Here is a 27574-nt window from a genome sequence, read left to right as displayed (position 1 = left end):
CAATCCCAAATTTGAATCACATGTCAAGGGTGGTTTACTCAACAAATCCCCAAAAGCATTTCCACTTTGATCCATAGGGGGCGCCACAACTGCGCAAAACGTAACCGTTTGATGCAAAAACATGATTTTTGGGGGGATCACTCCTCTCAAAATGAAAAGCAGGTGATCTCAGGAGTTACAGGACGATGTCATTGGCCCGCTATATTTGTGGGAGGGGCCTATTTATTTAGTGGGAGGGGCCTATTTATTCAAATCAAAACGCCATGTATCACGAACGCAGGATCCAATCAGCACCAAATTCGAATGGCACGTCGCGCGGCCTCCGACGGTATTCCTCCAAGCGTATTCCTCAAGTCCCGGAGGGGGCGACCCGCGACCGGCATCGGCGCAACCACACTTTGCAATTTCCCAGAATTGCAACGCGTCTAGTTTCAGTATGCTATAGATTATAGAATCATTTGGGCGGGCATAGTTTAGTAGCGGCCATCCGGGAATCAGAAATTCACTGGTTCCCCTTCATGTCCATTCCATACAGGCTAGGTCTTTTGTGCAGAGCAGTGAACACTTGTATATATGTTCTGCTGAGAGAATAGTGGTTTGAGCAGCTACAATGAGACTCGCCATAACTTGTCCAGTCAGATCAGTGTGGACAAAACGTGGTCACAGCCTGTCCCCCAATCCCTCCAACCTTCCAGCTCTCTGGCACAGCTATGTGACTGACTTTTCGCTCATTCATTTTAGAGTGTCCTTGACTGCAGATGAAATGTTCTGGTGTCTTGGCAGGAGCATCCATTCTTGCCCCCTTGTTTTTCTCAGGGAAACAAACACACACTAAAAACTCTCCGTCCTACTGTCAGAACAACTGCTTGGGACAGCAAATATGCCACACCATTTTGGTTCACATACTGAAGCATAAATATGCTTCTCAATTAAGCATGTAAGTGAGATGCCGGGAAAGTGATTAAGGCTGCTGTTCAGTAATACCATTCCCACAGGGACAGTTTCTCTTGGGGGGGAGGGGGTTCAGGCAATGTCAAGGCCTGACAGCCTCACTTTTTTATTAATCTAGTGCTCTATCCTTCTAGACAGCTACCCCCTGGCATTTTTAAAACATTGCTGTGTCTTTGTGCCAAGGATATACAATACAGGGCAATGGTTCCCTGGGAATTAACCTTTACTCTCTATTATAAATCACTGCTGAAGCTATAACAGATGAGGGAGAGAGAGTTACTGGTTATGGCACCAGGGCACTGAAAAACTTGTGTTTATTTAACTAATAGAGTTAAATAAACTTAAACTTAGACCCAGGGTGACCAGATAGCTGAGTGGTTGCCCAACAGCGAGTCCCTGGTTCGATTCCTGGCCGGACAGAACTTTTGCTGCATGTCACGGCCCTACTCTCTCCGTGTTTCCTGTCTCTCTCTACACTGAACAATCTGAAATAAGGCATAAAAATGCTAAAGAATTAATCTACTCTCCCTCACACAAAAAGGAAAAAAGATAAAACTTAAAACCTATATACTTCATTGACAAGGGTCCTCCAGGGCTCTATACTTGGTCAACTACTTTTTTCCCTCTACACTAAATATCTTTGCTTAAATGGACGATCTACAATCTCACAACGCGTCACAAATCTGCTATTTTTGCCAAATATTCCCCCCCAGAATAGGGACGCTAGGTTTCATGTGGTTAAATGAATACTCAGGATTTTGCAGTGCACTTAGAAATTTCTAATTTGAAAAAAGGGATAATGGCATATTTTTGCCCCCGGGTGTCCCTTTGATTCCTGTCAACAGAGTTGTTGTCCTGGCATGCATTCTGAAAGGTTGCCTAAAGTATAAGAGCCTATATTAGTCATAATGACTAACTGTTGGTGTTTTGTTTCTTTCCAGTGAACAATGAAGATGCTGGCGCCTCTGGCTGTCCTTCAGCTGTTCCTGGTTCCAGCTCTTATGGTAAACATGCCTTCAGTGTGAATGAATGCATTGCATCAGAGAACGCAGATGCTGGGAAAATGTGTACAGAACAAAAAAAAACACAGTAAAGTTCTCAGTGTTAATTGATCCATTTGTAACTCTTGAGAGTGTACAAATGGACCCACAAGTGTCCATTCGGTTACATCTGTACACTCTCTGTTAAATCAACACTGAGGATTTTACTGTGTAGCGGATTCAACTTTTGTTGATGCTTCTTGGCTGATGTTGTAAAGATGCACCTCTCCCTCTCTTTCTCTTCTTTGTTTCTCTTTCACTTGTCTCTCCCTCTCTCTGTCATTTATCTCACTTGCTTTCTTTCTGTTAAGGTTAAGATTAGTCTCAGGTTAAGTTGTCTCCTTAAATGGGAATTTTGGACCACGGTTTTCTTAGCTTTTCTATGATGTTATGATATTATCCTAGGATGAATGGTACAGTAAAAAAAAAAGATATCAAAATATGCGATCTAGCACAAGGCCTATTGGCGCACGTTTTTAGCTGTGGCGGACCCTGGATGGAGTTATGAAATTGCTCTACTGTACCATTCATCCTAGGATATCATAACATCGTAGATAAGGTAATAAAACCGTGGTCCAAAATTCCCCTTTAACCTTAACCCTTGCCCGGTCCATTTTGAGTCAGCTTAGCTCTGAAATGTTTGCTAGCTCTAAAATGTTTGCTGTGTATTTCCAGGCATATGGCAAGTACAGTAGGGCATGAGTGTAAAGAGGTGTTTTGTGTCTATCAGGTACCCAATGGAGACTACTGGGAGGCGTGGGGTCCATATGGAGAGTGCAGTCGAAGCTGTGGTAGTGGTGTGACTGTGAGGACAAGACGCTGCATCACCGTGAGGTAAGAAAATGTCTCTTTACTTGGGCTTTGATATCCCCACATGTATATACTGTATTTTCATGTACTTACAAGTAGCAGAACACAGGCCAGTGCTCATCCACTGGCATGTGAATACTCAAATATTCACAAATATGCCATGTGCACACACGCACATACCGTACGCATGCATGTGCGCACACACGCACACGCACTCACACACACATAACAACCAAACAATTCCCATTTCCACCACTACCACACACACCTCAAGTTTTTTTATTATTGTGAGGTTCATGAGTACACAGACTTCTTCGAAGAATGCAGCTAATTGAGAGGTTCAGAAGTATATTGTTTGTTTTCTTGGCAGTGAAAAGGTTCACAGGAAGTGGGCTTGTCTTACATCCAGAACTGATTACTGGGAGTGGTTGTTTAGCATGAAAAGGACTCATCTGAGCTGGGCGTTGACTGCTAAAGGGGATGGGTTGAAGGTTTGGTTTGGACAGGTTAAAAATCTTAAAGGCAAAGGCTGTGATGGAATTAGTTGAACTAAAATCAGCTTTTCTATGTATTTTTTATCACACACTATATGACATGTTCAATGTAACCCGACAGTGTGATCTTTGCCTTTTAATTGCCCTGACATTCCAGAGCATCTAAATAAATAAGGTAGAGTGAAGACCAGGTTATACTGTGCCAGCTCAAATAGTAAGCTCTCTGTTCATAAATCATACTGCTGGAATCCAGGCGGCATGTTCCCTCTTGCAATTCCATGAAGTGATATGCATTTATGAGGCAGAAAATTTCGAACATCTCCTCTGCGCCACTCCCAGTGAGGGTCACTCTTCTCAAGATTGGCATAATAGCTCCTCCAAAGCGGCCACACACACACACACACAGTACTTTGCATATATGACTAACTACTTTGCATTTTAAAATAAAATGTGACAGTGTGCCTCTTAATAATATGTTATGAGAATATGGGTTATTCCCACTGGAAGGAGGGACTGCAAACATGCTCAAGCACAGTTCTTCTAGTTCAGAACTTGGTATGTACTTGGAGGCAATACGGTTCCTTTCGACAGCACAACTTAAGTACAAGGACAACCTAGAGTTGTGCATAGTTGAGCCATATCGCCATTTGCCTCAGTGTATATTATTACCATATTACCTAAATGATATACACAGCTCATTTTAACAAGCACTGTATTGTGGCATAGTTCACTTTCATTTGGGGTGTCTGGAAGTGTGTTTATTCATTTGAAGGTCAAATATTATGAAAATACCAAACTTGATCATATGTCATGTCATGTCAGGAAACTCAATGCAGGTAAGTGAAATGGCTTTAGACAAGCTTTTAAATGCAATCAATCTAATCATTTAAAAACATTGTATGACAATTTGTTGATCAATAATTGAACCTTTGATCACCAAATTGCACTAGACATCATATAGTATTTATTTACACTGTATGAAGTTTCATGGCCGCCTTGTGTTGAAAGTGTATTGAGTCATTGTACAGAGAGTGTTGTGCATATACGTTCCTAGTTATTACTCCTTTAAAAAGTAATGATATTGCTTGGTAATAAGTTATATTACATATTAAATTCTATATTATATTACATATTACTTTGGCGTATGGGACATGGTCAAACAGATCTACAAGCTAACAACGCATTGCATTGCAACATGTTGATAGCTTGTAGATAATAATAATAGTATCAACAAAACAATAAACAATACTTGTGGGTCGGCAATGGTAGGCAGGGATGAACATTAGTCAGCATGAGACAGAGAGAGAGAGGAGGCAATGAGCAACACCTGGGCCATTCATTCTCTGTTGCAGTATACAGTACAGTATTCCCTCTGTTTTGTCATCGGACAGAGAACCATAGCTGAGCTGGGATGACAGCTTCTGTATTTATTAACTTACAACTTTTTCAGGTGGTCTGAGTAACACGTAGTTAAATAGTTAATGGTAGTGTTCAAATATTTTGTATTGCTTCATGCGCATTTATTTATTTAAACATTAGTGCACACAGGCGATAAATATGACAGAATTTGATCCCGCTGCCAGTATTCTGTTAGATCCTGCTGGCACTGTTTCTGACATGCCCAATTAGTCATCCAGTTAGTCAGTCACTCACCTAGGAACTGAGGTTATTATTTCTGATAAACTATGAGTAAGAATGAGAGTGGGAATGGAGACTGGTCCTGTCTGTGTTTAGTTTTGTCTGGCTGATTAGTCATAAGATGCACCTGTGCATCCTGTCATCAGAGCTGATTGTTGAGTCCTTGAACTAATGCTCTCGTCAGGTAATTACATGTTAATAATGCAGCAACTAGAAGATCATTTGGCAGATGCATGAGAACAGGAGAAAAACTGTGTAATTTTTTGTGGGGCAGAAATTAGTTAAAGACAGATTGTGAGACTTTACAATGGAGAGTTGCCTGCCTCCAGCGGAAAACAAAGCAGTGATTTCTCACATTGAGCTCCAGTTCTAATGCAATGAATTCTGGGACAGGGGTCTGGCCTTTTGCCTCAACAATTTTGCAAATCATGGGCCCTCCATTGCTGTGATTCCTTGTTACAAATGTAATAGGAAACACACTTAACAATGGAAAATCTGATATTTAGAGACCTTCTACACAGTACACTGGCACTCGATTCAATAATCAAAGTTACTAACTAATCTGATCTGCAGTGTAAACCGCTGTGTAACACAGCAGTAAATCTGTTGAGAGAGCACACCGCTCTGTGTCACTGCCTATTTCAATACAAAGTTACTTACTAATCTGATTATACATGTCCATGCACCAATGACAATAATGGGAGTGTGATTCCCAATGATGGGGTGTCGTTACCGTGATTTGTTGGTGCAAAAGGCGTAACACACAGTCTGGCCCAAAAGACCCTTTATTGCAGTTAATTACAGTTATTGTTATAAAACAATAGGGAGAGTGAAAAGCAGAACAATGCATTATCTTTCTTGCATTCATTTTCATTATGTTTAAAAAAACCAAATGTAAAATGGACAAATGGAACATTATTGTTTGTGTCACATGACTTGAAGAGTTTGTCCCACTCTTAAATCTGTCATATGATGCAGATCTACAGTGTCATAAGTTGTATATTGGGCAAGATCAAAAAGTTGACTGTGAGCAATACTTTCATGGCATGTGGAGGATACATTTTGGGGGTTTCAATTAATTGAGCTACTATAATAGAAAGTTTATGTGTGTATACAAATTTAGATATGCATCTGCATGTGTCTCTGTTGTCTTAATTCACATTTTGTAGTAATAGAAGCCCCACTAGAAGCAATAGTAGCTTCAAGCTCTAGTGGTATGACATCATACGAGTTAGCCATCCATTTGGCTTTAAAGATGAAATTAACAAAGGATTTTACTGCGTGCCCAAGCAACATGTTACAGAAATGTGAACAGATGTGCAAACAGGTGCAATTCCAAACCATTTCAGATGTCTTTTAGCTAATGATGTCTTATTCAATTGCCATTCTCATAATAGGACTGATGGAGGTCACAACTGTGTGGGACCAGAGAAGTCATACCGCTCCTGCAACATCCAGGTGAATAACATGACTCAATTATGTTTAAGACTTAAACCACACTCTTCAGAGGTTTTTATGAGACTTTTACACCCTGTCATTTATGTGATTTGATTTCCATGACAGTTTATCCTTATTTGCATCAGTACTCAATTCACCCTTAGCCTCCTCCCTCTTGACCTCTCAATTATGTGTTTGTTTCCACACAGGACTGTCCAGAGGGATCTAGAGACTTCAGAGAGGAGCAGTGCTCCCAGTTTGATGGAACTGACTTCCAGGGAAAACGCTACAAGTGGCTCCCCTACTATGGAGGTGAGTAACTAAATGGGAGGGAATGGGGTTTTTGGCTGATAATTCAGGGTATGGGAGTATAAGCCTGAATTCATGTAAGTACATATATTATAAGCAGGCACTTATAGGTTGTGTGGTATAGCCTATAGGCGTAGAGTGCTGTTTACTGTGTAGGTCAGGTGAGAGCTGACCTAGCAAAAGGCAGAGTCCATTTGACTCTGTACAATATAAAGTATTGTATTAAAACAAAGGGGGGAGGCATCCAAATTACTTAAGTTATTCCTAATTCAGGGGGTTTCCAGTAAAGAAAGGATTTCCAGAGGTAACGTCCTATGTTGCCTGAAAGAGAAGGCTAACATTCCATTAAACAGAGTCAGAAAACCATAGCATCTGACAAAGGTGGTTAACTTACCTCTGACATCTTTCACAGAGGAGAGTGAGCGTGTCTTTGTGAGGAGCGCGTCTACTTGTATAGCCCAAGGTTGATCAGAACGCATGTGTCAGCGCTTCCTAATCAGACACAAATGCGATCGCTTGATTAAGTAGGTGAACGGGTACGAACGGGTCCAATCAGCCGCCGCGGACTAGCCGCTGTCCGTGGTGCTGAACTCTCTCCTCAGAGACCCCAGCTCTCCTCAAAGACGACGCCTGTCGGAATGGGTCCGAAATGACGGAGTTGGGGGTGTGCATTTTGTTTGGACCTCACAGAAGTGGTTGGGAGCAGCCAATGCAGTTGAGTTTTTACATAGTAGAAGGGTTGTGGGGTGAAAGTATCAGAGAAATAAAAGAGACAATGGTCTTCCAGCAGCAGCATCTATTTGTGGTTGATGGATTGTTTGTTATTTTGTCCACAAAATGTGACTTTGTTTCAGAGTTGCAGGCTTTTTTCTGACAAGAATCCACTGAAAAACAGTGTGCATCTGATCATAGTTACATATTCAATGGGTAGCTTAAACAAGCACACTTAAAAATGTTTAATTTAAGAACTTATTAACTTGGGCACCCCAACATTTGGTGCATGTAAGGTCACATTAGGCCCTAAGTTTACAAAATAGTATGAACTAATCATGTATCACAGATGCAGGCTATGATGGCAACATAAAAAGCAGTATCTCTTTACACCTCCCAGTCACTCTGTTTCATCATTGAGGTGCACAGAGATTCACATTCATGCACTTTCACACGCACATGGGCACGTGCACAGTGTCTACGCCATCATCCTGCTTTGATGAGAGCTGGACCAGTTACCCTGAGTCTACCTGGGTTAGCTATGGCAGTCCACCACTGGCTGCGGTGGGTTGTATTTGATTATGAACAACTTTTGTTGCTCCAACTTTTTACGTTCTAGCATCGCTTATTTATTTTGTGACTCATCATGAATAAAAAATCATAATTGCCCAAATTGTATTTCTTTCAGTTGAAGTTGGATTGCGTCTATCCAAAAATATTTATTGTTCTGTTACTAAAATATATTTCAGACATTCATTTCAGTCATTTAGGCTACACTCTATCCAGCACAATTCTGGTTTATCTAAACATGGACTTGTGCTCACTGAGGTTCATGGCCTAGATGTTTATTATCATGCATGCCCGCACAGAATGAAAACGAATGTTAAAGAGGAACTGACCAATTGGCACATTGTGAACGTTCCATCTGCGAATCGTAGGGGAACACTGAGTGGGTTTTATGTAGATGGGTGATTATTTGTGAATTCAAATCCAGGAAAATTAAGCTATGTCTCTAACCCTTTAACAGCAGATAACCCATGTGAGCTTAACTGCATGCCCAGAGGAGAAAACTTCTTCTACCGCCACCGCAGCGCTGTGGCCAATGGTACACCCTGCCACCCTGGACGGAGGGATGTCTGTGTGGATGGAGTCTGCAAGGTAGGCCTGTGGGATGAGATGAGATTATGAGGTAACATTCATTGGGTGAGGTGAGATCAGAAGAGATGATGAGGTACTGGGCGACGGGACAAGCGTGTGCGGGGGCGGGGGGGTTCGCGACACGACGGGATGTGGGGTATGGACTAGTCCACGGGTATGGACTAGTTCTTATAATGGAAGTCAAGGGGTCTCGAAGTTTGAGTCATACATCATACTGTAGATATGTGACAGACGACTGATGTCACAGCCTGGCTACATGAAGGCGATACACATGATTAGATTCTTTTGTCTTTGTACAGAGTGCTTTAAATGTTTTCATGAAATGTCACATAATACGCCAGTATTAATCAGAATAGACCCAGTGAGTAGGACATACCAGCAGGATAAAATATTAGTTTCAGTATGTGGCATATCAAATTCCATTTGTCCAAACACATTAAGTTCTCACATAATTATCGCAGCAACCTGTTGGCCTTTTGTATTTTTGAATGCCTCAGTCATTTAACCTCCAACATAATGTTGTTTTCAGCTATGTTTTGGCTGGCTACAGTCCAAATCACAATTTATGATCAAATATTTATTCTTGTACCCTAGTAACCTCTTTGTTAGAAAATACCTTGATGCGCTTAACCTCTAGTGTCATGTTTTTGTCACCTAGTTTTCAGTTTGCTCCCATGCAAAACACATTCCATTCCCCCAGATCATCCATTCTCACAAATAAAACCTTTTTAACCCCAGATTAATACAGGCCTGGATCCTTATCTTGCTTGTCTGCCTTTTGAAGACAAGCAAATATTGTCTTTGCACTTACCAATTCTTATGGTGTTTGCCTGTCTACCACCTTAGACAGCCTTTTGAAATGCTCTTTGGTAACATTTCCATCCTCCTAAACTTTAATTCCTCTTAACGCTTGTTCTCCTGTTTCCTTGACCCCCCCCCCCCCCAGCGTCTGGGATGTGACAACATGTTGGAGTCAAACCAGCAGGAGGACCCCTGCCTGCAGTGTGGGGGCAATGGCCAGTCTTGCTCTCTTGTCAAGAACACCTTCTCCCTTCGTACCCTGCCTACAGGTACACAGACCTGACCTCCCCCCCCCCTTTCTTTCTGTTCTCAATTTATCTATAATTTCTGGTAGATTAACTGCCTTTCACCACTCATTGACCTAAATTACATGTTGGGTTCTGAAATAATGTGGTGACAAAATTTAGTTTTTTGTTATTATTACAAACTTTAGTCACAGGCAGACTATTACAGTACTTATTGAAAAGAGTGGCAGATAGATTTGGACTGATTTATGAAACACAAATATGAACTCTTCTGTACCTCAGGCTACAACCAGATGTTTATCATCCCTGTTGGAGCCACCTCCATTAGCATCAGGGAAACGGTTCCCACACGCAACTACCTGGGTGAGTCCTTGCAAGACCTGACAACATAACACATTATAAGACAATGAGAGCTGTTTATTTATTTATTTTTAAACATGTGAATATAAAATTATGCATATAGTTTCACTCCATACCAGAACATTACAAAATATAAATAATACCAAGCAGAGAGATAAATACAGGATTAGCAAAGGAATTGATCATTCATTAGTTCATGCAATGACAAATGCCAATGTCTCTTTAGCTATCAAGAATCTGCGTGGCGAGTACTACCTGAATGGTCACTGGGTAATTGAGTTTTCACGGGCCACACCTGTCGCTGGCACAATGCTGTACTACCAGCGTGGCCCTGAGGGTGACAACACCCCTGAGACCATCATTGGTCGTGGTCCCACCACCGAACCCCTTGTCATTGAGGTAAGACATGTATGACTGTGTGTTTTGGGTGCCCAATTTTAACCTGCTGTTATTCTTCTTGTTTTTTTTATCTTCATAATTCTTCATAAACATGCAGTTATTATAAAGGACTTCAAACTGTGAATGCAGTTCTGTTCTATAATTGTGAAAATCTAAATTATGTAATTGAACTAACTATAACTGGTGTAATTGAACAAATGATATTTGGTTCAGCGTCTGTCAACACATCCCTGCATGATATCAGATTAATTAATTGAATACCTGTGATATAGTGAGTGACACCTATTGCGATGTTGACAAAATAATTGGACAGACTGAAGTAGCAGACTAAAAGGTTTGTAACTTCTGTTTGTGTAAATGACCTCAGTCAATATAACCAGAGTGTGGTGACATTCTCTGTCCTGCTAGTTGATCAGCCAGGAACCGAACCAGGGTGTAGAGTACGAATACTACCTGCCTAATGGACGCTCAAGACAGGGATACTACTGGAGCTTTGGCTCCTGGACTGCCTGCACCAAGGAGTGTGGATCAGGTCAGTCACGGGGGAAACGTTGGCTCACAAGAAAAAATATAAATGACTTGAAGAGGAGTCACAATAACACACACAAAAGATACTCCAATGACTGTTTTGCTCTAAAATGCCACAGTAGCTCATTTTCAAAAAGTAAATAAGGCATTAAAGGGATATTTCACTTTCAAAAAAACTTTTGGGCATTTTATCGTCTACTCAGGCCTTTGTGAACCCCCCAGACAGTTTTTAAGTTGCTCGATTCAGTATTTAGATATTTGAAATTCATTTTATCAGTCACGCCCCCTTCCTATACAAACCCATTGTAACTTCAAACTCTATTTTAACCATGTTAAATTCATCAAAAACACCCGTCCTTGGTTCTGGTGACTCGCCCTGCCCTCCTAATGCGTGAGGGGGCTGTGTTTTTCCGATTTTTTTTTTCATTTATTTAATTTTATTTCTTTATTGTATTAAATTTTTTTTCATTTTCCAAAAAATATATAAAAAATATGTGAAAAAAGTAAATGAAAAAACACGGCCCCCTCACGTATTAGGGGGGCGGTATGAGTCACCAGAACCAAGGACGGGTGTTTTTGATTAATCTAACATGGTTAAAATGGAGTTTGAAGTTACAATGGGTTTGTATAGGAAGGGGGCGTGTCTGATAAAATGAATATCAAATATCTAAATACTGAATCGAGTAACTTAAAAACTGTCTGGGGGGTTCACAAAAGCCTGAGTAGACGATAAAATGACCAAAAGTTTTTTTGAAAGTGAAATATCCCTTTAAGTTGATTATTTTCCCCTTAAACCAAGTAAATGCGCTATCACTGAATACCCTAAATATAATTAATTATATGTATTATTATAATGTATCCATTAGAGGATATGACAGTTTTGCACTGTGATTTACGTTTTACATAATATAGTGTTCCGTCAACTAAAATTACAACCTGGCCTCTTCCTTGTTTTACTGACTCAAATCTCTGCCTGTCCTCCATCAGGGTACCAGTCTCGTCTGGTGTTCTGTGCCATTGATAATGAGGCCTACCCTGACTACCTCTGTGCCGCTCTGCCACGACCCGCCAACAACCGCACCTGCAACCCTCATCAGTGCCCAACCACTCAAAGGTGAGTCAGGAAGTCCTTAACAGATCATGAGTTGATAAGGAGTAGGTTTTCTAAACGCATTTGGAGACCGGGTTCATCTTTGTTCAGTTGTAAGGGAAATGAAAACAATTGGAAGTTAATGCAACACCCAGTCTTTTATATAATGTGTCAAATTGTAAAAGGTTTGTCTTGTATATGATAACATGTGTGACAAAACATGGTTTCACACTGCTGTGTCACTTCTGTTAGATTTTGTCTTGTGTAGTTAAAGTATACACTATACAAATTACGTTTTTCGTGATTTATTGTCTGGGTTGTACAATTACTATATAACTTGTTATACAATATCCAGATTTTTTTTTTCAGACACTACCTGTTTATGTGATCGCAAGTGTCAAAAGGTAGATGTTGCTCAGTGTAGTTCTCACCTTTGTTGGCGTGTTGTGACTGTCTAAAAAGGCTGGCGTACCTGTATCCACCACAGTTGTGGAGGCCCTCAGAAAGACCCAGAACTTATATATTCAGGTAACCCAGGGTTCGTGGAGTCTTAGTGAAGTTGTGTGTCACCTCAAACACAGGGGGAGATCTATGAAACCAAGATTTAGTAGGCTAATGTTGATTATTTAACCTGGTTTTACTCAGGGAAACTTTGGCATCAACACCATGCTTCCATACAGTATATTCACTTTCATACATTCATGCCTTCTATTATAGTCTTCTATGATTGGAAGCTGAGCTACAACATGCATGTTGTTAATCAATATCTAAGTCAATAACTTTGGCTCAAAAACTGAAAACCATCTGAATCCTAAGCTGCACATGGTCTTCCTCCTCGGATGTGTTTGACTTTAGTACTTAGTGTCTGTGTTTTAGCATGAGAGTCTGTTCTTCCACACTGGGGTCAGGAGAACAAAGGCTTGGGGCAACTGTCCAGCTCAGAGATCCCTCTTTAAACTGTTTTGACGCCCTCCTTTTTTGTTAGACGCACTTAACACTTCTTTCCTGGGAGTCAGAAAGGGTTCACTTGTGACTTGACACCAGTTGCCTCAAAGGGTTCCCCCACTTTTCACCTCTAACCTCTGGCCCCTTCCTCTGATCACTGAGCTGGGCTGCTGTCTGATTGCTTTAGCAAACCAGTCGAGTCTATAAAGTGCTCTTGTCTGTGTCCATTAATGTAGTTGTCAATGTTAACTGCACAAGTGAGGTGTTTGTGGGTTAAGGGTTATGTAGTCTAGGGGTCTTGAGCTATGTTGTTATGACCTCTTGTTACAGCCATTACAAGGATGGGAGACCTCAAGGTAAATTATGGCTGAACTCTAATTTTGTTTATCAAAATAAACTAAAGGAGATGGGATGTGTACATACTAAAGTACTGTGTGATGGGTGCTGCATGTGGAGACACACACTGCATGTTTGGGGGAAATGTTGTACGAAAGAGACAAAGTGGTTGTTGGGCAACCACTGGTCCTAACTCCTAAGTAGATCCACATGTATTAAAGAAGCATCAGGTTGAGTAAAAAGCCAGTTGCGCACAAGTGATGTCATATAATAGTGTATTGTAATTTAACTTTCTAGAATTGGCATAATTGGCATTGACAATTGGCTATAGAGAAACGTTTGATGTACAGTAGAGGAACCTCATCAATACATTGATGTACTGTAAGACCAGAAAAAAGCAATGAAATCATTTTGTACTGCTAATCATTATAATCGTTACAATCATGTATAATACCCATAATCACAGCATCTAGCAAAAACAATCAAGTTAATCATTTTAGTTTTAATCTTGGCAGTGTAGTGTGGCAGACATGGAAGGAGGCACCACCACCATCAGAGAGGCCTGGTAGTAAATAGCTGGGGCTCCAGTGACTCTGTGGTATTTCCTGGTCCTCCACTTTGATGCAGCGGCTGCTCAGAAATCTGAGACGCCTTTGAACCTTGAGTTGCACCCATAAGCATGAGTTATACTTAGTTTCGTGCATAATGAAAATAGCCGATCTACAAGCTCACAACTATGCTATGCGTTATGAGCTTGTAGATCTGCTGTTTTCAGTGGCAGACACCGGTACGTAACTATATAAATCAGGCATTATTAGTCCCCAGCTTAAAGATGTGTTTAAAAGAACATGTCCGACCATTGATGGTTCACTTCACACACTATTAGTATGTTAGGAAGTGAATTGAATTTGTAATAGTTGGAACTTGTTTGTCCTTATTTGCTATTAATTGTTGTCTGTTCTACAATATGTGTCCTTGTTGCTTCTAAATAGTATATGTTACTAACCAGGAAAACAAACCAACTGCTACTTAGCTGGCTTGGCTGGTGTGGGAATGGATCATGACTTGGATGGGTGTCTGTTTTAACTAGTGCTTGAGAATACATGCACATGTCTAGTTGGGCACAGTGTGGTGATATGTTACAACCGTTTGTTGTAACATGTAATATTCACATCAACTGTGAAATTTCAATACATGTTTTTGTACAATCTTCGGCATTAAATTAGCAGGATTATGTAGGCATCTAATTTTGAAATGAAACTCAAGATTTTGCCAATTCCATGTTTGATCTGTCACCTAACTTCCACTTCCTGGTGGTCATCCCAGCTGGCAAACTGGCGAGTGGAACACCTGCTCAGTGACGTGTGGCGGAGGCTCCCAGGTGCGCAGCGTGCAGTGTGTCTCCCATGACGTCTCAGGACCCCGCGTGGTGGAGGACGCCATTTGCGCTGCCTACTCACTGGCTCCTCCCACTCTGCAGACCTGCAACATGCAGAAATGTGCCGAGTACCGGGTCGCAAGGTGGACTGTGGTGAGTCACTGTGGTCTTAGTTCAGCTGATCCCGGTCATACAATGAACCCTTCCATCACCATGTAATCACTACACCGTAAAATCCAAAATGAGTTAAAGGAGTAGTTCACCCCCAAAACTACAAAAAACTTATTTTCGAATTATTTGTGAATTAGACTTTACTAGACTTGTTTTCTATCAATTACACATCCCATGAAGCCTTGAATTCATGGAGATTTTTTTGTTTTTGTCACATTCCTAAGCCAATAATTTGATGACCGGTGGAGAGAGTCTCCTACTTTTTACTTTTTAGGAGACTCAAAGAGTCTCCTACTGAGTCTCCTATTGACCGATGACCCTGTAATCAAATTATTGGCTCAGGAATGCGACAAAAAAAACAAAAAATCTCCACGAATTCAAGGCTTCATGGGGTGAGAAATTGATAGAAAATGAGTAATTTTTGGGGTGAACTACTCCTTTTAGAACATTTAAGAGGAATAGTGACAAATGTAACCTGCACGGCTGTGTTGTATTAAGCAGTGGTCCTCAAAGTGGGGTCCAGGGACCCTCAGGGGTCCTTGACATGCACAAGTTTGAGAATCACTGGCATTGAGTGTAATATTACCTGTGCAGTGCTCAGTGACCTGCGGAACAGGTGAGCAGACCAGAGAGGTGACCTGTGTGGGCTCTGGAGGAATGAAACTGGAGGAGACTTCTTGCAGCAGCTTATTTCGCCCGGCCTCAATCCAGCCATGCGAGATGACTCCCTGCCCAATTCAAATCAGCTGGCATGTTGGAGATTGGGGTTTGGTGAGTGAATATTACACTGTACAGTACACGTCTGTGAAGAGACAACGATAAACACACACAAAGTACATAGTACAGACACGCATTATATACTGTAGATAGATAGATCTGGACATAATAGAAATAATCATTAACGGATTTCCTGATGATTTTCTCCGTCACACTCAGAAATAAAATCTAAACAGTTTTATTTATTGTTCCATATTATGCCTTAGATTGACACAGGCATTTTGGCTATCCAGCCTCCATCAGTGATGACTTTCTCTCCTCTCCTTTCTGCACAGTGCTCTAAGAGCTGTGGCTCTGGTCTTCGGGAGCGTCAGGTGATCTGCTCAGATAGAGACAGGAACCTGTATCCAGTGGAGCAGTGCAACGCCAACCCCAAACCCTCTACAGTGGAGGCCTGTAACCCCCAGTCCTGCCGCAGCCCGCAGGGTGAGGAGACATGGAATCATTTAGGATAAGATCAAACGGGAATAATCCCTTTGAGATTGTATAGCTCTCCTTTTGGGTGTTTGGCTAATCCTAATCCTAACCCTGAACTGCATTAAACCGAAGTGAAGTGAATTTAACTTAAATACAGTGAACTCTTCTGATCTGGACATGGCTTCAATATCTGTGATAATGGTCCTCACTGTGAACCTGCTGCAAGGTATTTTATTTAAATCGCTGAACTATTTGACGCAGTGTTGCATGTGTATTTCCTTCTTTGTGTCCAGTGGTGCCCAGCATGCAGGACCCAAGAGGCCATGACAACACACAGACAGGATTCCAACCCTACGTTCCAGACCGTGCAACAGGTTGGCCTTTGATCTCAGCATCTGATTTTTTATATACACAATAATAATACACTTTATTTATACAGCACTTTTAAAAGAGTTACAAAGCACTTCACAAACGTGAAAGAAACAAGCAAACGAGAACGCAAGAAATATTAAACCATGAACATAGCACATAAAATGATACAAATGTGCAAAAGAAACATGAAACATGATAAAAGCATAAAAGGAGCAAAACAGACTAATCAGGTAGTAAAAGCAAGTCTATGAAAGTGTGTTTTGAGAAGAGATTTAAAAGACAACACTGGACTTGCTAGCCTGATCTCCTCAGGCAGGTCATTCTAAAGTCTTTTCATGTATTCACCTGTCGATCTATGCCTCTTTCCTCTTCTAGGATCTTGTCTTGTAACAAGACTCTAATTAAAGGCCCTAGAAAACACTACTGTACTGTAAACCTTTGAGAGGAGATTCTTGTTTATTCATTAATTGCCTGCTGATTCACGACACATGACGCTTCCTTGGTCTAGAATATCACCATGCTAAGATTCTATGCCATGCTTGCTAATATATACAAACATTCTACTTGAGAGTTCCTAAAGCACTACGGTTAATTTTCAACCAAAACTCTCTCTTTTGAAACTCTACGTTAATGCTATTATAACTCCCGTCAATTTGTCGTTGGCAGTGCCCTCCTTATGCCACCGCTGTCCCTCCCAACTGGTCCTCTGTCCTCATCCAGCCCCCTGTCCCTAGCACTAATTATCCAAGCCTGATTGGCATGTTTTCAGGGGGGCCGTGGGCATTGTCAGCCTGATTAAAATATTTGCGAGGCACTGGAGTGTGATAGTGAGTGCCGGCCAGTGCTCTGGTGTTTCTGGCATGTACTGGGCGCTATCCAGCATCGTAATGCACCAGTGGCCAGGAATTGAGAGGTTGCAGGTTTTTGTTGCGTGCTATGTGAGGCTCTTTGCTTGCATTTTGACACTGTAGTGGTGGTCTCGTTCTGCTTTGTGTCCCAGTATTCTCTCATCATTCTTTTCCCTAATGAGATAGTTTAAAAAAATGGAGAGCAAATCTAAAAAGGGGGGGGGGGGGGGGGCTGAACATGTCGTTAAGTGAGGCCATCACACAGTGTGGGCTCTGTGTCTCTAATGTACAGCTGTACTGTATGACGGAAATAAGCATGGTGTGAAACAGAGAGAGGGAATGAGAGGATCTTCACATTCACGATAGATATAGAGACAGACAGATAGGCAGACAGACAGACAGACACATGCATACTATAGCATACAAAAGAAAAAGAAAAATCACACCCAGTGTGAAGTGGGCGGTGTGGTCACAGTGGTCATCACAGTGATGGAAGTTCACTTAAAGAAAAGTAATATTGTGGACCAACCATTGTACACCCTAACTTAAAAAAACCCATAAATGTGTTTTTTTTTAAGTGCATAGTCCTATTTATAGGGCTATGCACATGTGTCATGTTTCACTAGCCAATCACAGTCCTGAATAGACTGTGATTGGCCAATCACGGTGCAGGGTTAGGGGGGTACACTGGTGGCCAATCACAGCGCAGGGTTGGGGGGGTGCAATGTCCAAACCTCATATATAGGGGCGGTTTCACCGCCCAAAAATCTATTATTATTGACAACCCCTCCCTGACTGTGTTCAGTGTGTGAATTCTCCCCGCTTATTCCCGCATGCCTTCCCTTTCAGTCCGCAGGCCAGAGACAGCAGACCCAACCCAAAGCAACACGGTCCACGACCCTCACAGCTCCGCCCCTGTCCTCCACTGCAGCCAGTCCTATTATGGCTGCTGCACCGACGGACACACCACTGCCAGGGGCCCACGGGGACAGGGCTGCTCACAGAGCCAAGTCCCCGGCCCTGCTCCTCGCGTTCCTGCCCTGCCCTCATGCACAAACACCAGGTACCCAAGCTTTCGAACCCTATCCTAACCCCTCATTACTCTGTGGCTCCCAGAGAGGGACATATGGAGAATAATATGGGGTCTGTTGTAGACAGAGTGTCTCTCATGGGTGTGAGGTTTTTTATGCTCAAGTGACCACCTCCATAACCAGGGAATTCTTTACTGTTATGTAATGTATGGACCACAATAATTACCACTCAGTGGCCAAGCTGAGGCGGACATTTCCCAAGAAATGTTGTGGCTCTGGTGTCTAGTATACAAACTGTTTTCATTGCTTCTATCTATAAAGGAATAAGAGATTGTGTAGGCTTTGTTTTGCCTGACCCTCGTGGGCTACTACAATTACAGCACTGGTGTTTTTTTTTTACATTGCTTGTGAATGTTTGTGATTTATTTGTTGTGTCTATCTTGTTGTTGATCATTGTTTGGAATTTAGTTTCTGTTCTGGTGCTGGTCTCTTTGACAAAGATTGTGTTGAACCAGGCACCAAGGTTAAATTAAGTAAATTAAGTCTGCTTCCTTCCCTCCTGTGTGTTTAGATATGGCTGTTGTCAAGATGGCCTGACCACTGCCCAGGGTCTCAACATGGAGGGCTGTCAGGAGTACAGGGTCCCTGCTGTCTCCACTGTAAGCAAACCTTGTTGATGAGGGATATATGGGAGTATTGTCTGATAGAAACAGGTCAAATAATCAAATGTTCTAGTATGAGTAGAATGAAATACCGGTAGATACATTTAGCATATATAGTAGCAGGTATGTATAGGTAAAGTGTAAAATAGCAACAGATGCAGCTGTGTACATAAGGTGCATCAATAGAACAGTAACAGATATTGTGCAAATCATCTCACCTGCAGGTGAGGAGATAAAGGAAAGTAGTCCACATAAAGTAAAGCATAAGGGACCCTCCCGCCCAGGTCTAATCCTGGGCTAGGAGACTCTGCTAAATTAGAATCAGTCAGGCTCTACTTATGACGGCTGGCTCTCTTCTCCTCATCACCCCCCTCTGTCTCTGACATTCCCTCAGGCTGCTCCTTCCCTTCCCACTGAGAACGGAGTGCAGTGTCGCACCACCACCTACGGCTGCTGTTTCGACCGGACCACCCCTGCTGGAGGCGCCAACGGAGAGGGTTGCCCAGACCCCCCCAACCACAGTAAGATTTCAAAAATGCCTTCTTCAGCGTGTTCCCGGTTAGATTCCCGGCTGGCCGGACTGTTTGCTGTGTGTCATTCCCCTGCTGTCTCCTTCTCACTGTCACTATCGAAATAAAGCAGAAATACAAAAGGAAAGAAAAAAAGACATGCATAAGATACACAGTCACAATGTGGTAGTTATGTTAAGTTAAGAGTTACCTCTTATGTGGCACAACAGGCAGCTCAGGTGGAGTATTCTCAGGTTAAAGCCTGATATATTTATATTGTTTTGTTATAGCCCGACTTACTATGACAAAGTGCTGTGTGATGCGTCACTCAACATAAAAAATAAACATATTTTCAGTGGACATGTAATCCACATCCACACATCATGCATGCAATAACACTGGCTCGGGCAGTTAGTGCACAGACCATTATGTTCCTTGAGTGTGCATGAAGGACCCTGGGTGAAATCCGACCCTTGTCTTGTCTCGCACGTCTCCCCTCTCTCTGCCCCTGATTTCTTGTCTCTCTGCACTGACCTGCTGAATAAAGCATTAAATGCCCCAAATAAATCTTAAAAAAGAAAAATCACAGATCTCTAAAAAGCTCTGCAAAACTATGGTGGAAGCCAGTGGAAGTTGCTGCAGGTAGGCGGACATATTTAATTTATTGTAGATCAGTGTTGAAAACACATTGGTATTGTTGAGCAATGCATCGCACTGTAACACTTTGTCATCAAAGCATAACTCTGGTTTAAGTGCCTCACCCAGGGGTGGTTGTTGAGGGCAGGGATATTGCTTCTCATGCAGGCGATCTATGGGTATTCTCATTTTATGTTGTGACACTTGGAGCTGTGGTACTGTGTAATATCATGTTTCTATAACAGTGAGTTTATGCAACCTAAGATTACATTTGTGACAGTATTTTATTGTGGATACCCAAATGAGTTGAAGAGATTGCATGCTGCTAAAAGCCTCATTTATTTCCTCAGGCTATAGTTTAGCTCACATGCAAACTTTTGGTTGTAAAAGATAGAGTCCCACTTTTATTTTCTTGCTGGGCTCGAAGTTACAGCAATGTGTAATCGTATGGTGTAATAACCATAGGTTTTGCAAGACACAAAACAAGAGAGCTGGTGCTAGAGATCATTGGTTTGTACCAATTGTCCTAGCAGAGAATTGGAAACTTTTTTTTTTGTACTTTTCCGTGTATATGAACAGGACTAACTAGAGGCTCTATTATTTTCTCTTTGCCGTGTTGCTTTTGTATGCAAATTGCTGTTTTGTATGCAAATCTGTGTACTGTAGATAACAGCCTCTCTGCCCTGCCCTTGTTCTGCGCGTCTATGCAAAAAAAGAAAAAGAGTTGATGAAATGTGAGACTTTTAATGATTCAGGTAAGATGCAGAGATTCTATTTTATTTGTTCTTGTCCTGTAGTTGAGCGCTCCACCTGCTCCCTGCCCCGTGCTGCCGGTTCCTGCTCTGGCTGGACAACACGCTATCATTATGATGTCATCACCGCAAAGTGTGTCCACTTCTGGTACGGAGGCTGCCATGGCAACAACAACAACTACATGACTCGCGCCGAGTGCCAGAGTGTGTGCCAGCCAGGCAGACAGGGCCAGCAGGTCCCGGGACCTGTCGCTACCGGTGGAGGGTCCACTTCTAGGGGTTCTGGAGGCTCTGGAAGAGCCACAGGTGGAAGAACCACAGCTACTGGGTCTAGAGTAGAAGGATCCACTGCTGGAGGGTCCACGACTGGAGAGTCCACAGCCGTGCAGCCCGCTGCTGGCCATGACATGAGCAGGGTTTTCACCACACAGGGCGGCTCAAACCCCAGCGGTAGGCATGGCTCCAGTGCCGCCACCCACGCCCACCGGGCTAGGATCAGAATGCATGCCCGTAGGCCCGCCTCCTTTCCTGCTGTGCAGCACACGGGTCCAGCAGCCAGGTAAGATACTATCTGGACTTTGGGATCGAAGCCTAGTCATCTCTACCCCAACCCAACCCCCGTAACCTTCCTGCTGCCAGTGGCCTCCCGCTCTGGCCAGCTGCCATCACACTCCATCTGAAGGAACCTGCAATATTCGGTCCTGGCCTTGCCCGAAGTCTGAGCAGGGCCAGGGTGTGCCGAAAAGGAGCCCAAACTCACACGATCCAAAGACAAACCGTATGCATTCACCCACCCACACAACTATTTGTAGTGTAATATATACACATACTATGCATACATGTTCTTAGTTAGATGCACATTTTTTGGATGATTATTATAAAACCTTGCTTGCTCAGGCTTGTACTTTGCTTTGAGAAATACACCACTTGCTACACTGTCGCTACACTACCTAAAGCGCCACAGACTCTCGCCTCTCTCTCGCTCATGCCTACTGTACCTGAGCAGCCAATGCTTCACCTCCAGTTTAAAATCTCAGGAAAAGTTGAGGACTTCACAGCGACCTTAAATGGACACTTCTGCATTGTTTCTGGGACTCTTTGCTGTCTTCTCGTAGCACACACCTTAAATTTGTGTCAGTCTTCTAGTGCCTGCTACCTCACTGCTGTGTCAGGCACCAGTTTTGTGCCTTGTATTGTTGTCACCTTTTGATGTCATCCGACTAAACTAATAAAAGGATCTGCTGTGATGCTCCATTCGTACTAGTCTGTCTGTAGTCACTAAACTACACGTTTACACCTTCTTCTACCTTTATGTCCGGTTCCGTACTAGTTCCTTTCCTAGGACAACACATTGTAGCCTAATTCTTTTTATTAGATGTGGGTTAGCTTTCAGTGGTACTGTACATAGGGCAACTTTTTGGGCAGCATCAATTGGCAATATTGCAGGAAAATACCCTTGGGAATTATTGCATTACATTACATGGGGAACCTATTATTGTAAGCAAACATTTGTTCTCAGTTCCTATTGTCTTTCATGCTACTGGGAAGGTTCCATATCTACATTGTCCAAACAGTTTCCTAGTGTTCCTGTAGACCACCCTTAGCTTCTAACACTTGTAGAGTGAGTATGTGAATTTCCTTGTCTCTTAGTGGGTTGTATTGTCCATTTCTTCAGTACTGTCAGTGCATGTTCTTCATACAGCCCAATGCTGTCTCTCTTTCTCAGCCCTCTACTGAAAGCCAGACTATGGCTGATCTTTATGCCTGCTTTGGTGATCATCACTAGCACTAGTACCAAGAGTGGAGCATAAAGTGACTTCTTTCTTTCTTTACTTCATCCCTTCATCCCCCCTTTCTTTCTTTCTTTCTTTCTTTCTTTCTTTCTTTCTTTCTTTCTTTCTTTCTTTCCTTCCTTCCCCTTTCTTTCTTTCTTTTCTGTCTCTGTCTTGCACCCCATTACTTTCCTTCAGTTTGATCCTAGGAGGAGTGAGCATCGATAAGACGGACCCCTCCACAGTTGAAGCTCTGGTGGGCCAGACGGTGGTTCTGCCCTGCAGAGTCACTCCACCTCCTTCCTCAACCATCATAGTGGAGTGGAGAATGGATGGTGTCCCTCTCTCCACTAGCAGGTTAGTGAAAATATACAGCCACTCATGGATTCATTTGAAGAGGCAATTGGATAAAACCAGCTGATTTGAACTCATTCTGATTTGCTTCTAAGGTTGTGTTTTTTTTAAATGTATCTTAAATTGTTTTTGAATTCACTTCCCTTTTTTGTATTCTTCCCAGGCATCACCAGCAGCCTAATGGCTCTTTGTTAGTTGGTCCTCTCGTGAAGTCGGATTCAGGTTGGTTCCTGTGTGTAGCCACACGTGAACAGACTAGAGACCACCGCTACGTATACTTGTCTGTCTCAGGTAATATAGCACCCCTCTAGTATAAATAGTATTCAACACAGTGAATGCAAACAAGAATGTAAAATAATATTTCTGTTGACATCGGAATGATTCCCCATCCAAACTGTGAAGACTCAATTTGAAATTGTACGTCTGTTGAAACTTTTGGTTATCTGATTTCTCTAGAAAATATTTGAGTTGTTTGCAATAATTTGAAGAGTCAATCCAAAATGATGTGTAACCTATGTTGTATAAATCTAAACCAATAAGTTGAAAGTCTGATGTCATAGGGTGTATCAGAACATGCTCATCTTGTAAAGCTTCTACAAAGTTCTGTATATTAATTGTGTGTGTGTGTGTGTGTGTGTGTGTGTGTGTGTGTGTGTGTGTGTGTGTGTGTGTGTGCGTGTGCGTGTGTGTGTGTGTGAGACAGAACCTCCATTTGTCCCAACTCCACCGCTGCCAGGTGATGGACCATCTCCCAAGTAAGCACCATCTCTACTCACTGGTTCTAGTGTACAGTATACTGTATATCCATTAGGGGGCGCCAGTGGCTCATGGGTTAGTGCGGCCATCTCCAGGCTTTGTGTAGAGGTGTCCCTAATTGCTCCCAGTGCACTCATTTGGAGCAGCACCCTTATAGGATGAGTCAAATAAAAGAGAAGTAATTTCCCCTCAGGGATCACAACAAATACCCTTATTAGAAACACCGTCTTCATCCATGTGCTGTAACAGGTTACGAGAAATGAGAAGTGTATTGTGGACAACAGGTTCAATATTATGAATACTTTATTACTGTATGGTGTGTGCTCGTGCGTGCGTGTCCAAACATGGTGAAAGCACACATAAACAAACTAAAACATATACCTGTGATACTCACTCAGGTTCAGCATAGAGCGATCAGGATCTTCTCTGCTGGAAATTCGAGCAGGACAAACTGCCACACTTTCCTGCAGGATACTGCCTGCCTCAGCCCTCCCCTCTGTGAACATTCACTGGACCAGGGACGGACAGGCCCTCAGCTCATCCAGGTAAGATTGACTGATATTGCTTGCATTATTGTGTTCAATACAGATTTTCTGAATCTTTTCTAAACCACTTGTTCTAGAAGAGTTTTTGGTTTGGTATGCATTTGGCCATGGACTCCCATAATAACTCTCAGAGTTACAGACCTGTAAGAGTCAATTTGTTTCCTAACCATCAATTATTTATTTAGCTGGTTCCCACTCCCCACAGCTCACCCCACTTTGAGAACCACTGCTGTAGAACACTGTCAATATGACTCTTGTTTGACTGTCTGACTGCTTGTTGCAGGCACACCCACCTTACAGATGGCACCCTGACCATCACCCAGCTCAAGTCTGATGACTCGGGGGTCTACACCTGCACTGCCTCCACCCACCAGCAGCTGGAGCAGAGGCAGCTACAGCTCAGAGTCCAAGGTATACTAATGGCACCATCAGCACCACCTGCTGACTAGTACTGAAACTGAAACCTTGCTAATTCAAATCCCAGCACCGACAGGGGATCTGTGTTTTTATTTATTTATTCATTGAATTTTAATACATAGAGAAAATAACATGCAGTTTAACATAGTTCAAGTCAAGTCAATGTAAGAATAGGGAGACCACCTCCAACCACTGCAGATGTGCTATTTATATTGTATTAGCGTACATTTACCATACAGATGGGTTAAAATAGCATTGTTACATAACATAAGTTAGTGTAGTTGACCAGATAAAACAATGCTAGTCAAGGTGCATATCACAACATTTGGAAAGTACTTCCGCATTCAAACCTCACCTCAATGTCTAAATACATAGTTTCAAGTCAGTCCTCCTTTGGATATCTCCTCTATACAGTATACATTTAATTAGATCAAGTTGATAATAATGCTGTTCATCTTGCCCTGGTGTCATTCTGTAGCAGAACTGAGGATCACCACAGCTCCGAACAACATCCAGGTGTCTCAGGGCAGCAATGCCGTGCTCCCCTGTGTGGTGTCAGGAGAAAATGTCAACGTAGGATGGTCCAGGTATTAATTAATAGAACAATATGTCCTAAATGACTTACATAATAGATTGAACAGGACTGAACTGGTTCTCATGTCTTAAGCCAGACTAAAAAATGTGCACGTTTTGTGAAGAGTGGCCCAACGGATGTTTACTTTGGTCTATTGGTCTATCTGGCGTGCCATGCCTTTTTGAAGTTAATTGGTTAATATCCTTAAAACGAAACAAGATATGAACAACCCGTATGTCAGTTTTGATAAGCTTGGTCCAATATTGACCCACAGATAGACTGGTAGCAATTGGACCTATGGTTTAGATGTAATAAAAAAAAATCTTTGATCAAATTCAAAATGGCAGACAATCTAGTGAGATGGACTTGTGTAGCTTCAGGCAAATTTGTAGAATTAGGATAAATATCTGTAGCATTTTTTGTGTAAATAAGACTCACGGCATGGGAGTTATGACTTTTGAACTTTAATAATAGCGCTAGGTCAATTGAGGTAATTTTTTGTGTGTTCAAGTAATGCACACAACTTCCACTCACTGTAAAATGTCATGTCTCTAACCTTTACCATCTCACGGACATTTCTCAAAGGAGGAAAAAAAACTAGCACAAAAACAAGGGTTTCAGATCTTCAGGCTTGAACCACTAACAATATCAGAAGACCAACTAGCCTGAACTGGGTCATGGCTTCTTCCTGTGTTACCATAGAAATGGTGTTCCAGTGCGTCCAGACGGTCGTAATGTTCTGATGTCATCAGACGGGAGTCTGATCCTGAACAACGTGCAGCCGGTGGACGAGGGTACCTACACCTGTAACGCCTACACTGGAATCTACTCTGTCAGCGCCAAGGCTGAAGTCAGGGTGCACAAAGACACTCAGCAAGGTGAAATAAAAAGTGTAATTATTTCCCCTCTGATCTTGATGTGTGTAGCTGAACAAATCTGACCTTATACTAAAGACTGTAAACCTATTGATAAAAATAAAAATAGATCCTGTCTACACAAAATAACACTGGTTTCCTATCCTATGTCTCATCCAGCTATAGACGTGCCGCCAGAATGCGTGGACCAGCCTGAGCTTGCCAACTGTGAATTGATAGTGTATGCCCGTCTCTGCTCCAACCCTTATTACAACAGTTTCTGCTGTGCAAGCTGTACCAGGCATTCCCAGAAGAATGACAGGATTGGCCGGCTGGGATAGAGCCGTGCACAGCTGAGAAAGCTTAAAAAACTTGAAAGACTATTGGACGGAATGGGGAAGGGTAAATCACTGTCGCTAACATTGGAGGACCAACTTGGAGGACTGCATGTTGCGTTTTGAACTTATGGAACCGCCAACAGGATTCAAAATACCACAACCCTACTGGACTGTGTAAAGAAACATGTACCGATGTGCCACAATGCATAAAAAGGGACATATTGTCACTGTCGGGTGGAAACCTTGTCCAAAACTGTTACTTTTCAGGAAATGGAAAAAATAACCTGTGTTCCAATGGATCGAGTGTAGTTATTATTTAGTCACAAGCTGGTTCAATATTTATGGAACCCACATACACACTTTACCTCCCTCTCTTTGTGCTTGTAGATCGGCAATTTTTTTGCTAGTTTGTGTGACACTAGTATGACAATGTAGGGCATTAATTTACAGAGAAAGAATATATATTCGTTGAAATATGGAGATACAGGGTGTCTGCCCAACAGCAACGATATGCTTTAGGTGTAGATAACATCTGTCAGATTGAATTTGATCTACAGCATAATTATACTTGTTCAGGGAGTGTTTTTGAATACTGCTACTCAAAACATGTAAAGTAGGAATGTAAACTGTGGTTAATAGAAAGAAGTTGGGTGCCATAACTGTGAGTAGTATATGTGATGACGCAACAGCAAAACTTTGGCAAGATGTGCATGCGCACTCGCACGCACACGCACACGCACACGCACACGCACACGCACACGCACACGCACACGCACACACACACACACACACACTTTTGTTCTGACTCTCTCTCTCTCTCTCTCTCTCTCTCTCTCTGCCCCCCTAATCTTTCAGGTATTCTTTCCTTATTTCCTGGACCCATAGCATGCGACATGTTCTCTATTTTAGAGAGACTCAGTTAACCTGCCTTTGGGGTCATTCAAAGAATTTACCAATCCATTCCCATTGAAGTTTTCTGTGATTGTTGTACCATTTCAGACGATTGTGTTTTAGTGCTCTAATGCAGATGTGTCTATACAATATTCATAAAGGATTGTACATTCTGTTGTGAGGTGACTTCACCAGAACCGTGATTTTTATCTTGTATTTTTGCTCGTTTTTTGTAATTATTTGATAATAAGAATGATATTTTGCTTAA

At 42.2% G+C, this 27574-nt stretch overlaps 1 protein-coding gene across 2 annotated transcripts in view; it reads left to right on the top strand.

Moving 5' to 3' along the window:
* Window positions 1-27574, top strand: part of paplna (papilin a, proteoglycan-like sulfated glycoprotein) — a 29386-nt gene extending 1812 nt beyond the window's left edge. The window contains exons 2-27 of one of the 2 annotated variants that reach the window (XM_080414022.1): window positions 1893-1955; window positions 2722-2825; window positions 6331-6391; window positions 6580-6682; window positions 8418-8548; window positions 9495-9618; window positions 9877-9957; window positions 10181-10353; window positions 10762-10885; window positions 11869-11995; window positions 14579-14783; window positions 15396-15572; window positions 15854-16004; window positions 16289-16369; window positions 18065-18278; window positions 18818-18905; window positions 19303-19429; window positions 20851-21364; window positions 22776-22934; window positions 23095-23222; window positions 23635-23686; window positions 24086-24232; window positions 24516-24643; window positions 25131-25236; window positions 25926-26101; window positions 26258-27574. In XM_080414022.1, the coding sequence (XP_080270148.1) occupies window positions 1899-1955; window positions 2722-2825; window positions 6331-6391; window positions 6580-6682; window positions 8418-8548; window positions 9495-9618; window positions 9877-9957; window positions 10181-10353; window positions 10762-10885; window positions 11869-11995; window positions 14579-14783; window positions 15396-15572; window positions 15854-16004; window positions 16289-16369; window positions 18065-18278; window positions 18818-18905; window positions 19303-19429; window positions 20851-21364; window positions 22776-22934; window positions 23095-23222; window positions 23635-23686; window positions 24086-24232; window positions 24516-24643; window positions 25131-25236; window positions 25926-26101; window positions 26258-26418 (3699 nt within the window). In that variant the 5' untranslated portion in view covers window positions 1893-1898 and the 3' untranslated portion in view covers window positions 26419-27574. Of the gene's footprint in view, window positions 1-1892; window positions 1956-2721; window positions 2826-6330; window positions 6392-6579; window positions 6683-8417; window positions 8549-9494; window positions 9619-9876; window positions 9958-10180; window positions 10354-10761; window positions 10886-11868; window positions 11996-14578; window positions 14784-15395; window positions 15573-15853; window positions 16005-16288; window positions 16370-18064; window positions 18279-18817; window positions 18906-19302; window positions 19430-20850; window positions 21365-22775; window positions 22935-23094; window positions 23223-23634; window positions 23687-24085; window positions 24233-24515; window positions 24644-25127; window positions 25237-25925; window positions 26102-26257 lie in introns of both variants that reach the window. The other variant, XM_080414021.1, reaches the window with a different exon arrangement.

This window comes from Gymnoscopelus braueri (assembly GCF_963280865.1).
Source record: "Gymnoscopelus braueri genome assembly, chromosome: 19".
In the NCBI taxonomy this organism is placed as follows: Eukaryota; Metazoa; Chordata; class Actinopteri; order Myctophiformes; family Myctophidae; genus Gymnoscopelus; species Gymnoscopelus braueri.
This window is presented reverse-complemented; position numbering and strand designations above follow the sequence as displayed.